This window comes from Odontesthes bonariensis, chromosome 18, assembly GCF_027942865.1.
Source record: "Odontesthes bonariensis isolate fOdoBon6 chromosome 18, fOdoBon6.hap1, whole genome shotgun sequence".
Classification (NCBI taxonomy): Eukaryota; Metazoa; Chordata; class Actinopteri; order Atheriniformes; family Atherinopsidae; genus Odontesthes; species Odontesthes bonariensis.
Window position 1 is genome coordinate 30,597,582 of NC_134523.1, and position 13,328 is coordinate 30,610,909.

The 13,328-nt window shown below is 40.6% G+C and overlaps 1 protein-coding gene across 1 annotated transcript in view; it reads right to left on the reverse strand.

The window, feature by feature from the left end:
* Window positions 1-12,811, reverse strand: part of ctps1a (CTP synthase 1a) — a 35,295-nt gene extending 22,484 nt beyond the window's left edge. The window contains exons 1-4 of the mRNA XM_075449451.1: window positions 12,607-12,811; window positions 11,051-11,232; window positions 10,796-10,966; window positions 10,611-10,711 (exon numbers count right to left, since the gene is read on the reverse strand). Coding sequence (XP_075305566.1) covers window positions 10,611-10,711; window positions 10,796-10,966; window positions 11,051-11,228 — 450 coding nt within the window. The 5' untranslated portion in view covers window positions 11,229-11,232; window positions 12,607-12,811. The remainder of the gene's footprint in view (window positions 1-10,610; window positions 10,712-10,795; window positions 10,967-11,050; window positions 11,233-12,606) is intronic.
* Window positions 12,812-13,328: the final 517 nt, after the last annotated feature.

A 13,328-nucleotide genomic window follows, 5' to 3' on the forward strand; every position in this document is an offset into this window, starting at 1 on the left:
TTAAAATCAGTAATTTTACTTTTACTTAAGTAAATATTGTTGGAAATATTTTACTTCACTACATTTTAAACAGCTTCCGTTACAAAGTAAAATAAATAAATAAAAAATAGACGAACTTGCTCTGCATCTGCGTACCAATAACGGTCCATGTGATTGGCTCTGGACAACTGCAGCGCCAGAAAGTGCGAAACGTCGAGACGTTGGCGCCACAGAGGAGCTAGCTAAAAGATGATGGAGACGGATGGAGACACGTGTATCGATGGAGAAGGGTCAAATTTGGAACACAGAGACGTGCATGGAGAACGTGAGGCCGATCCCTGGCCATACTTGAAGGACTTATTTGAGTTCAAGTCTGCACATGACAACAATTTCATCATGCAGTGTAAACTTTGTAAGCCGAAAGAGACGAAGCTATCCACCTACAAAAACTCTGCTTCCAATCTGCGCAAGCATGTACAGGTAAGATAACCTCACTTGAAGCTAAATAACGTTACATGGAATTAATCATTGATCCATGCAATTAATAACTTTACTCAATCATGGTATGGTAACGTCAGTGTTAGCAGCCAGCTTTAATTCAATTCAATTCAATTCATTTTTATTTATATAGCGCCAAATACAACAAATGTCATCTCAAGGCACTTAGATAATAAAGTCCAATTCAAGCCAATTGGAATTCACGGCACTGTAACACCATTCAAAGGATATCTGTTGGAACAGGGAAACACGAGTTAATGACCACAATAATGTCACATATACATAAAGAGATTAAAGTGAGGAAAGGTGTGACAGATGAGGCCCCCCAGCAGTCTAGGCCTATAGCAGCTTAACTATGGGATGTTTCAGGATCACCTGAGCCATCCCCAACTATAAGCTTTATCAAAAAGGAAAGTTTTAAGCCTGGTCTTAAAAGTGGAAAGGGTGTCTGCTTCCCGGACATTTACTGGCAGTTTATTCCACAAGAGAGGGGCCTGATAACTGAAGGCTCTGCCTCCCATTCTACTTTTAGAAACTCTGGGAACCTAAAGTAAACCTGCAGTTTGGGAACGAAGTGCTCTGTTAGGAAAATATCTTATAATGAGATCTTTAAGATATGATGGAGCTCGGTCATTAAGAGCTTTATATGTTAGGAGAAGAATCTTAAATTATATTCTAAATTTAACAGGGAGCCAATCAAGAGAAGCTAAAACTGGAGAAATATGATCTCTCCTGTTAGTTCTCATCAGAACTCCGGCTGCAGCATTTTGGATCAACTGAAGGCTTTTCAGAAAATATGTGGGACAGCCCATAAATAAAGAATTACAGTAGTCCAATCTTGAAGTAACAAATGCACGGACTAGTTTTTCTGCATCACTCTGAGACAAGATGTTCCTGATTTTAACAATATTATGAAGATGAAAGAAGGCAGTCCTAGAAACCTGTTTTATATACGAGTCAAATGATAAATTCTGGTCAAAAATAACTCCAAGGTTCCTCACTATAGAACTAGAAGCCAAGGAAATACCATCTAGAGTAACTATATAGCTAGACAATTTCTCCCTGAAGCGCTCAGGTCCAAAGATAACGACTTCAGTTTTGTCTGAATTTAGAAGCAGACAGTTCTGAGTCATCCAGGTCTTTATGTCTTTAAGACATGCTTGTAGTCTGACCAACCTATTGGGTTCATCTGGTTTTATAGATAAGTACAGCTGAGTATCATCAGCAAAGCAATGGAAATTTATGCCATGCTGTCTAATAATGTTACCTAATGGAAGCATGTATAAAGTGAAAAGAATCGGTCCAAGCACAAAACCCTGAGGAACTCCATGACTTACTCTGGTGTGTGAGGAAGATTCTTCATTTACAAGAACAAACTGAAATCTATCAGATAAATATGACTTAAACCAGCCTAATGCAGTTCCTTTAAAGCTGCAGTCGGCAGGTTTTCAAAATTGCGAGTCTAAAGTCGGAAAATTCGAACTGATACAACTTTCAGGTCCCTCCCCCAACCGCTAACAAGCTCCGAATCGCCCCCCAAACCCCTCCCCCTCTATGGACGAGGTTGTGCACGTGAGTTCACACCAGTGTGAGCGCACACAAGCTGGGGCAGACTCACGCTCAGCAGCGTGTGCACAAGCTGTGATTGACAGGTAGGATTCCTCCACCCTAACTTGATTGGTTAAAAACAGCCGGGAGCGCTCGATTTTTGCAAGCATGATTACAGGCTTCAGAGGGAGCTACAGATTTCGTTATTTTTTCTAAACAGCCTATTTAATATTCTACTTCCAGAATCCCATGACAGTTCAAGCTAATATGACTAAAAAAAAGTTGCCGACCGCAGCTTTAATCCCAATAACATGTTCAAGTCTCTTTAATAAGATACTGTGATCGACCGTATCAAATGCAGCACTGAGATCCAACAGGACAAGCACAGACACAAGTCCGCTATCAGAGGCTAAAGCCTGATTCTTACTCGGCGCAACCGCGCAACTGTTCTGGCTCGAGAACCATTAATGACGTCATCGAAAGCGCCAGCCCCTTCACAGTTCCTTCAGCTCATAAGCGCAGTTTGCGCCGAGTATGCGTCACATTTGCAGTTCTCTCCAGACCAGCGGGCGTCACTATTGAGGAAACAAGCTGAAGAACCGGACGAAGAAAAGCATACGAAGAAAGCATACACAATGCCACCTGTGGTGTCACGTCAGCAGAGGCTGGCACATCTGATGCGGATGCGGAATGAATTTACTCTGGGTGTAGAACTGTATATGTATCTCAGAGCTAAGCGGCTGCGGCAAAAACAGAAGAGAAGGTGGAATGTTCGTCCTTTGCAACAAGACAAACTTTGTCAAACGTTGTCAAACGTTGTCCTTTGGGACAACGTTGTCCCAGTGTAACTTCATAGACGTGTCGTACAGATGTTTGTAGAGGCGCACCCTCTCGGTCACCGCGGTCTCTGCAGTGTTCATGTTTCCTTTCTCTTGGTCAGCTGTTTCCGGTTGAGCTCGCGCGAAGTCAGAAAAACAGTTGTGTGCGCGCCCTTGCGACGCGCGAGGATTTTTTAGCTTGCGACGGGGGGCGTGGTGGAATTTTGGGTCACGTGACCGTTTGCGACCAGCTAGTAAGAATGGGTCAAAGCGAGGTTGCGCCGAGTAAGAATCAGGCTTAAGAGGAGATCATTGGTAACTTTCAGCAGTGCTGTTTCTGTGCTATGATGCACTCTGAATCCTGACTGAAACTCTTCAAACAGATTATTTCTTTGTAAATGATCACAAAGCTGAGCTGCAACTATTTTTTCAAGAACTTTAGACATAAAAGGGAGATTGGATATAGGTCTATAATGAGCCAACACTTCTGAATCAAGAGTAGGTTTTTTAAGTAAAGGTTTAATTACAGCAACCTTAAAAGTCTGAGGTACATATCCTGTCAACAAAGACAGATTGATCAAATCCAATATGGAAGTTTCAATTAATGGGAAAACCTCCTTGAACAGTCTGGTTGGGATTGGGTCTAAAACACAAGTTGATGGTTTAGAAGAGACTATTGCTGTTGTTAGTTCAGAGAGATCAACTGGGCAGAAGCCATCTAAATACAAATCAGGTTCTAAAGATACTTCTAAAGCTGCTGTACTTGATGATACATCACTGATAATAGTGGGAAGGACTCCATCAATCTTCTCTCTAATAGAAACAATTTTATTGATAAAGAAGCTCATGAAATCATCACTGCTGAGAGTTAAAGGAATACCTGGCTCAACAGAGCTCGGACTCTTTGTCAGCCTGGCTACAGTGCTGAAAAGAAACCTGGGATTGTTCTTATTCTCTTCTATCAATGATGAATAATAAGCAGTTCTAGCTTTACGAAGGGCTTTCTTATATGTTATTAAACTATCTTTCCAGACTAACTGAGACTCTTCTAAATTAGAGGAACGCCACTGTCTCTCCAGCTTTCTTGCAGTCTGCTTTAAAGCACGCAGCTGTGAATTATACCAAGGAGCCAACCTCTTCTGACTGATTACCTTCCTTTTCAGAGGGGCAACATTGTCCAGATCTGTACGCATTGAAACTATAGTGCTGTCAACAAGAGAGTCAAGTGTTGCTGGAGTAAAGTTTAGGTAGTCGTCCTGTCATATCTGCACATGGCAGTGAAGAAAAGGATGATGGAATTAATTCTTTAAATCTGGTTACAGCATCCTCTGATAGACACCTTCTATATGTAAATTTCTTCTCAGAAACTGTATAGTCAACTAATGTAAACTCAAAGGTTATCAAAAAATGGTCATATAAGACAGGGTTATGAGGGAACACTGTTAACTGTTCACTCTCAATGCCATAAGTCAGAACAAGATCAAGGGTGTGATTAAGGCAGTGAGTCGGTCTGTGAACACTCTGAGAAAATCCAATAGAGTCTAATATAGAATCAAAGTTCATATTCAGGCTGTCATTTTCAACATCTACATGAATAGTAAAGTCACCCACTACAATGACTTTATCTGTACTCAGCACTAACTGGGATAAAAACTCTGAGAATTCAGACAGAAACTCAGAATAAGGGCCAGGTGGACGATACACAACAACAAACACAAGAGGTTTTTGTGATTTCCACTTTGCGTGGGAAAAACTGAGAATCAGAGATTCAAAAGAGCTCAAACTAATCTTGGGTCTGGGACTGATTAGTAACCCTGATCTGAAAATAGCTGCCACTCCTCCTCCTCTGCCTGTGGTTCGAGGAACGTGAACATTTAAACAGTCAGAGGGAGTTGCTTCATTAATGCTAACATGATCCTCCTGCTGCAGCCAGGTTTCTGTAAGACAAAATATATCAATATGATGATCACAAATCAACTCATTCACTAACAGAGACTTCGAAAGGAGAGATCTGATATTCAGCAAACCACATTTAATAGTTTGATGTTTTTGTTCAGTTAAAGTTTTTGTTTTAAATTTTTTTTGCACAAGAGGATTTGCTCCTTTTGTGTTAATTGATTGGGTGGGTAGCAGCAGGTGGGAAGCTGCAGAGAAGTGTGTAAGACTACAACTCTGCATCCTGGTCTGAGCCCTGGGTTGTCATGTTTTAGGGTGACAAATAAATTCGTCCATATTTCTAGAAATGAGAGCAGCTCCTTCCAAAGTGGGATGGATGCCGTCTCTCCTCATCAGACCAGGTTTTCTCCAGAAAGATTGGCAATTATCTATGTAGCCCACGTTGTTTGCTGGACACCATCTAGACAACCAGCGATTGTAGGACGACATGCGGCTAAACATGTCATCACTGGTCAGATTTGGCAGGGGTCCAAAGAAAACTACGGAGTCCGACATTGTTTTGGCAAAATTACACACCGATGCAACATTAATTTTAGTGACCTCCGATTGGCGTAACCGGGTGTCATTAATGCCGACGTGAATAACTATTTTACGTTTATCCTTAGCCAGCAGTTTTAAATAGATTCTATGTCGCCTGCTCTGGCCCCTGGAATGCATTTGACTATGGCCGCTGGTGTCTCTAATGCCACGTTTCTGACTATAGAGCTGCCAATTACCAGGGTTTTGTCCTCAGCAGGTGTGTCGCTGAGTGGGGAAAATCTGTTTGAAGCGTGGACAGGTCGATGGTGAACAACGGGCTTGACTTTAGAGCTATGCCTCTTCCTGACAGTCACCCAGCCACGTTGTAATCCTGGCTGCTCAGGTTCTGCTAGGGGGAGGCTAATTGAGCTAGCTACGCTAGGTGGCTCCACACTGGCTAAAGGGACCTGGCTCGCTATCGGTTGATTTTCAACAGTGCAGAGCCGAGCTTCCAATTCAGATAACCTCGCCTCCAAAACTACAAAAAGACTACATTTGTTACATGTACCATTATCGCTAAAGGAGGCAGAGGAGTAACTAAACATCTGACACACGGAGCAGGTGAAAGCAGGAGATGGAGGGACAGAACCGGTAGCCATGCTACGCTAGAGAACCAGACACACCGTTAAAAAGTGAGAATAAAGATTAAAGATCTGTAGGAGTGTGTTAGAACAGAACGGTAAGCTATAGAGTTTAACTATGCAAAATTGTGTAAGTTATAGATAGAAATAAAGTGATTATCAGTAGTCCGAGTGGAGCAAGAAATTCCACAGTGCACAAGCAAGGTAACAGGAAGTGATGCAATACGTCTTACCGCAAAGCAAAGCCTTTATAGTGCTAGTTAACGTTAGCTAACTTGGTAGGTAGCAAGCTTCATTTTAAACAATCAACTTTGACTCATTCCTTCATTTCACACAAAATTATGCTAATATTGCTATGATATGCGTTGACAATTGCTTATGAGTGTATTATAGCACATTGAAAAATGCACCAAAAAGCTATTAAGTTTTGGCTCATAAAAAATATTCTAGTGTTGTTCTAATAGTGGGTCTCTTTAAAATTAAATTAAAGACTATGGTCTAGACTTGCTCTATGTGTAAAGTGCCTTGAGATGATGGTTGTTGTGATTTGGCGCCATTTAAATAAAGATTGATTGATTGATATATTGGTGAATGTTTTTCATTCAGTAATCTTATATGCAGGACAAAAGTAGGTGATCTGGGACCTCACTTAAAGTCTGCCAGTGACCCATCCATGATAGAGTCTAGTCTTTCTATATGACACCTTGAAAAATATGAATGAATCTTTTAATATGAAAAAGATTTTAACTGTATGCTTAATGAAAACATGGTATTTATACATGGTATGGTATATGATGATGTCTTTTTTTTGTTCACAGAGGAAACATCTATCAAAGATAAAAGTCTACAATTACTTCGTGGCAGCACGGATGCAGACCCTGGAACCAGAAAAAAACCCAAGCAAGCAGGCAAAAATATCGAACTTGCTGTCAGTGGGTGGAACCATACGTGTGCTGCAAGCAAAAGTTGACAAGGTTCTGATTAACTTCCTTTGTGAAGGCCTTCATCCATTTACTGTGGTTGAACAACCTGCTTTTAAAGAACTTGTATCAACACCATAGGTGTCAAGTAACGAAGTACAAATACTTCGTTACTGTACTTAAGTACAGGTATCTGTACTTTACTCCAATACTTATTTTTCTGCCTACTTCTGACTTCTACTCATTACATTTTCACACAAGTATCTGTACTTTCTATTCCTTACATTTTCAAAACAAACAGCCTTGTTACTCTTGGCTTCAGTTTTTTTTTTTTTTTTTTTTTAACTCTTGGCTTCAGTTTAATGTTTATGTATTTCACGTCATGTGCGCCATCCAATACAGATCAGTGGCGCCATCCACACCTAGTGAGAACGACTGTAATTGGATGAATCATATAACGCAAACACTCATCGGTTAGGCTATTCGTCAAATTTGTGCTGACACACAAGGAAATCGTCATTCGTCAGAAGCAAGCAGGTGTTCTACAAACTGCAAACGCGAAGCTGCGCAAAGTGTGTGCCACGCCACAATGTCGGATTCAGAAAAAGATGGCGAAATGTCTGAAAGGTCGGACACAGGCGAGAGCGTATCGGGAGATGGAGACGGAGACCAACAAGACCTTCCTCATCTTTGGCCCTATCTCAAAGAATTTTTTAAAATAGTCGGGTGCAAAAATGACTCATGGAAAATGCAATGCAAACTCTGCACACCCAAGACCCACGTGTAGAACTAATCAGTTTTCAAATTAAGCTTGCAATTCATATAGTGGCATCTACCTTTTTGTGTAGGTTTTTAAAAAAATATATATATATTTTTTTTTTATTTAAAAGTTACTTTATACTTTAAGTAGGTTTTGGAGCACATACTTTTCACTTTTACTTGAGTAAGTTGATACTTCAACTTTTACCAGAGTGTTTTTAAACTGCAGTATCTATACTTCTACTTAAGTAACAAATGTGTGTACTTTTGACACCACTGATCAACACTGAATCCTCAATGCAAAATCATTTCCAGACCCACTCTCCGGGCCAGAATACAGGCAGCTTCCACTCAAATGAAGAAGGCTGTGGTGTCACACCTCAGTGGAGTCAGTTATGTCGCTTGTTGGACAGCACACCAGAGAAGTTTCATAGGGGTCACCTGTCATTGGATAGATGAGGAAACCTTTGAGAGAAGATCCGCTGCAATTGCATGCCAGAGGTTGAGGGGGTCTCACACGTTCGATGTGCTAGCAGGTTCCCTTGATGACGTTCACTGTCAGTACGGGTTAAGGGGAAAAGTTGTAAGAACCACAACAGACCGTGGGTCAAATTTTATCAAAGCATTCAGCGTGTTTGGGGAGCAGAGCCTGTCCACAGAAGCCGAGTCTGACTCTTCTGAAGAAGAGCCCAAAGTCGGCCATCAAGACACATTCAACATCCTGGAAGAAAACAACAGCCTTGAATACCAACTGCCTCCTCATCAAAGGTGCGCGTGTCACCTGTTAAACTTAATCGCCACAACAGATGCTGCCAAGGCAGAAGAACAAAATGATACATACAAACGGCTATCACGTGCAGCCTTTGGGAAATGTCAAGGACTGTGGAACAAAAAAGGTCGGTCACACATGGCTGCAGAAACTGTGGAAGAAGAACGCAACCTCCCGTTCATACGGCCAAATCAAACACAGTGGAACTCCACATACATGGCTGTGGAGAGGATCATACAAATTATACACGCGAAGGGAGAGGGTGCCATCAGAAATGTCTGTGAGAAATTCAAGGTGAAAATGTGAGTACTCCTGAAATGGAATACATTATGTCATCACTATTCATAGTTTGAAATAATGACTCTCTCACACATTCTCCATTACATTTTCAATTACACCTTTTTCCATAAAACACAGAGGTTGAATAGTACATAAATACACACGCATTGAGCATACAGTCTGAATAGAACATGAGTGGACTTGATGGCCATAAAGTATCAAATATATTATCAGTAGTACTAGTGAGATGGGTAAATAAAGCATCTGATTGCTGGTAATCCTTAGCACAGAGTGGTTTGGTTTTAGGGTGTTGAATTGAATGTCTGACATTTTGTGAATTTTGGTTGTGGCGAACTTCTAATTTAAAACATAGTATTTATCTGTTGATATTTGCTTTATGTCGACCTTAATGTCGACCAAGCGACCTTGGGTACCCTGAAAGCGACCTTGGGTACCCTGAAAGGCGCTATATAAGTTCAAGTTATTATTATTATTATTATTATTATTATTATTATGTCATATAGGCTGAGTCCAGCTGAACTCGCCTTCTTGACCCATTACTGCACAGTGATGAAGCCTGTGACGAAGGCATTAAACATCCTTCAGTCAGAGACCAACACACGGGATGGCTGCTGCCAGTGATCTTCCAGTTAGAAGCAAAACTCGGACGACTGGAAGTATCCTGCAAGTTGTGCCTACCACTAATCAAAGCCATTCAGGTTGGTATCCAGAAGCACTTTGGTGGGATGATGGGAGACCCTGAACTGATAGCTGCAGCAATCCTTCTGCCAAAATTCAAGACCACTTGGACTAAGAAAGCCAACGTCATAGAAGCAGGTATGATTTTCATCACTAATTATTATTAAAGGTATCCTTTGGATTATTGATGGGGGATATATAAACTACATATAGTCAGTGTATCACCTACTGTAGATGCTGGTCACCTCACACACAGTTTGGAGAAGAAGTCTCTACTTCTTCAGCATAGTGTACTGCTGTGCACAGGGCCAGAAGCAAAACATTTTTGCCAACTTTAAGAAGGCTTAGTCCAATATCATAAATGCAACAAAAATAATGAGTATAGAAAATGTTTTGGGTTTTTTTGTAATGGAAACATTACGATGAATTAAGTTGCCACATAAACGAAAGCCTAAATGTCTGATGTATTCTATGTGTTTTGTGTGTATTTGTCACTTAACACAGGTTTTGCCTATGTGAAGCATCACATTGAGCACACGACAGACAATGAGATGGAGCATGTCGGCCACTCATCAGATGAGGACGATTTCTTCTCATCCCTGAAGTCCAAAAAGTCAAAAGGCACAAGTGAGCTAGATGGGTTCCTTGCCTGTGTCTCAGACAAACTGGACCTACTGAACTCTTTTCCTCTCATCAAAAAGCTCTCTCTCTCAAACTCAACACTGGCCTGCCTGCTTCTGCTGCTTGTGAGCGCCTCTTCAGTTGTGCTGGACTGCTGTTCACTGCAAACCGAGCGAGAATGAACTCTAACTATGAAAACCAGCTCCTGCTCAAACTAAATAGAAAGTTCATTGAGTAATTAAGGAGGAACTGTAATCTATATATATTTGTGATCTATGCATTTTCATTAATAAAAAGAAGTAACTAAGTAATTTTTAGAGTAAATTTTAATTGAGCTACTTTTTACTTTTACTTGAGTAGATTTTTACACCAGTACTTTTACTTAAGTAAAATTTCATCAAGGTAACAGTACTTTTACTTGAGTACATTTTTTTGATACTCTTTCCACCCCTGGTTATTACCAAGGTAAAGTGAGTAGTAGCCTCCTCATTTGGCACTGTTGACCGCTCAGAAACCAATGCTGGCTTATCATTGGTTTGATCAGGGCAGGGATATAGCCTCCTACTACAAGAATATAGTCTCCTAGTACAAGTATCTCTGCGCTGCTAAATAATCTTAATTATATCCCTTTAATTGAGCCATATGTTTCGACCACCCAGCTTACCTCTATTACACAGACTTGAGGTTCGACTTCATCATCATCAACTGGCACTTTGGCCTGCTTCACAACCCATTCCTGGATTGCATCTGTAATATGTGGCACCACTGGAAAAGAACAAAGTGCAAAAGTGTTCTTACTTACACACCTTAAGCATCACAACCTCTTTGACATCAATAATAAGTGTTTACCCTGCACGGTCTTGCCCAGATAGTCTCCCCTCCTCTCTTTATTGATAACTGACTGATAGATCTTCCCTGTGGTCAAATTATTATCTCTTGTCAGCCGGATGTCGAGGAAACGTTCGTAGTTCCCCAGATCCAAGTCCACTTCACCCCCGTCATCAAGCACAAACACCTCACCTGGACACAGTCAGCGTGGAACAGTCATACTGCATACACAACAAGCAAATTAGCTCGTTATGCTGATAATTTCCATTAACGTACCATGCTCATAGGGTGAAAAAGTGCCTGCATCTATGTTGATGTAGGGGTCGATCTTGATGGCTGTTACATGCAAACCACATGACTTAAGGATCGTGCCCACACTGCTGGCGATGATGCCCTTGCCGATCCCAGAGATGACTCCACCGGTTACCAGGATGTATTTCATCATTCTACTCATTTGTCTGGAGACAGGTGAGAGAGTGTTTTGTACTTTGAACTTTGAACATTTGGTTTTGGCATCACTGTCCCAGAAAAAAATTAAGCAGTCACACAAAATTTATAGAAATCTGAAAGAGCGTAAAGTTAGTGTAAACTTAAACTCAGAGAGCTTAACTCTAGGTCAACAAACCTAATTTTATTTCATTAAGTTTTCAGCAGCAGTCTAAATCCAACATACAACAGTGTGCATCATGTGACCTGACCAAACTTCACATAGTGATCTGATGAAAAGCCATGAAATGTGGTTGAAAGCCCTGTGACCAATTCAATATTTGGACCTTGACTTATGGAGTCTTATCCACACAATATAGTTCTTCAAAAATCTTATCATTTGTGGATATTGAGCTAGGCTGTATTTTAATTGTGTATTATGGTGAATTGAACAGAAATAAATTAGCTTTTAAAATAAATATAAAATCTTTAAAGACTTTTCTATAGTCCGTCTGCCTGATAAGAAATTAGGACAGAGCCATCTTACAGGAAAACCAAGGTGAAGCTCCCATAAGAGCTGGAAACACATTTCACATTTGGTAAACACATTCAGCAAAAGAGAAATTGGTTCAAAGCAAACAATCAACGCTAATTCTTAAAACGCAGAATTAAGATATACGATTTCTGTAAACGTAAGAGCGAAATGTGTCGCATTCAATCTCTCAAAAACCCGTTTCACCATAAACAGTTCGTGAATATTTAACGCACTTGGTTAATTACACTTTATAGGCTGAGCGGGCGGGGAATTCGGTGCTCCAAAGAGAATGAGTGGCCGAACCGTCCGTCCAGGTAAACGCTGTGAGCAAAGTAAACTGGAGCAAAGTAATGCCACCAGGACAGATTTTGACTATCAAAATATTATATCCGAACAGGAGTTACCACCAGGCCACTAAACCAAGTTTTTCCATGTGCGTCTATAGAGGAAAACTGATTAAATAATTTTTAATTAAACATCTTCCAAATAACCCCTTGTTTTGGTAAGTAAGTTGGAATAAACGTGGCTGATTTGTTTTGAACAAGCTAGCAAAGTATCATGCTCCTAAAGAACTTCACATTTATCAAAATAAAAGCGAAATTAGCTTTTCAATAATGGCGTCGAAACGCGTATCCAATTCATCTTAAGTGATCGTCTATATTCACTTTCTTTCGTGTTACTAGACAACTTGTCACGTGAAGCTACATATATTACATTGCGTCGACGCACTATAATGTACTGTATTTCCAAAATAACTTTATTTTGACGAATTTTCACCAGAAGTCCAACGTATTTAGCGTATGTAGCTTAATAACACCGTTTTCAAGCTAGCCAACAATCTCTCTGTACACAGCATCAAATTTCAACTCACCAAAATATTCCAGAATCAGAGCGGCCTTTTAAACTAATTGTCAGCGACGAAGACGGACAGATAATCTTTCGTCAGAGACTAGCTCACGATCAAAAATTCTGAGCCTTTTTGTAACAGTGCTCCCTTACAGACCCATCGACCCTCAAATTAGCTCTACACGTGTGTGGACCACGATTCAGACTGCTCTACATCATTCATTACTCATACGACAGCACAGTGTTACCTTCAAGTACGCCTCGGAGATAGCTGCAACCCACGTGAGAATGTTTCTACTTTGACTTTCAAGGGGTGTTGGGGTCATTCTACCCGTTTTCAGCCCTCTCTAAAGACAAAACAAAAACACGTTGAGAGTTTTTCAATCTAGGATTAATTGGCAAATTCTCTCTGAAATTGCAAAGAAACACAATTTCATTAAATAAACACACACACATATTTATGGAGTGTTTTTCAGTACAGCTGGAGGGAAATATGTAAACAAGGGAATTGTAGGTAAAAAGCTAAAACATGGTAGGTGTTGGAGGGTGTTCAATCTGTAAGAACTGAATACTCATGTTTTGGGGGGTAAATCTTTAATTAAGAGCATATGTTTAGATTCGACAGAAGGATTCCTTGTTTTCATGCTCAGATTTTGCTCTGCTCACTCTTAAAAAACAGGCCTCACACCGCAAATCTGAGGGGTGTTCCACGAAGCTGGCTTAGCGGAAAGCCTGGCATTTCTCGAT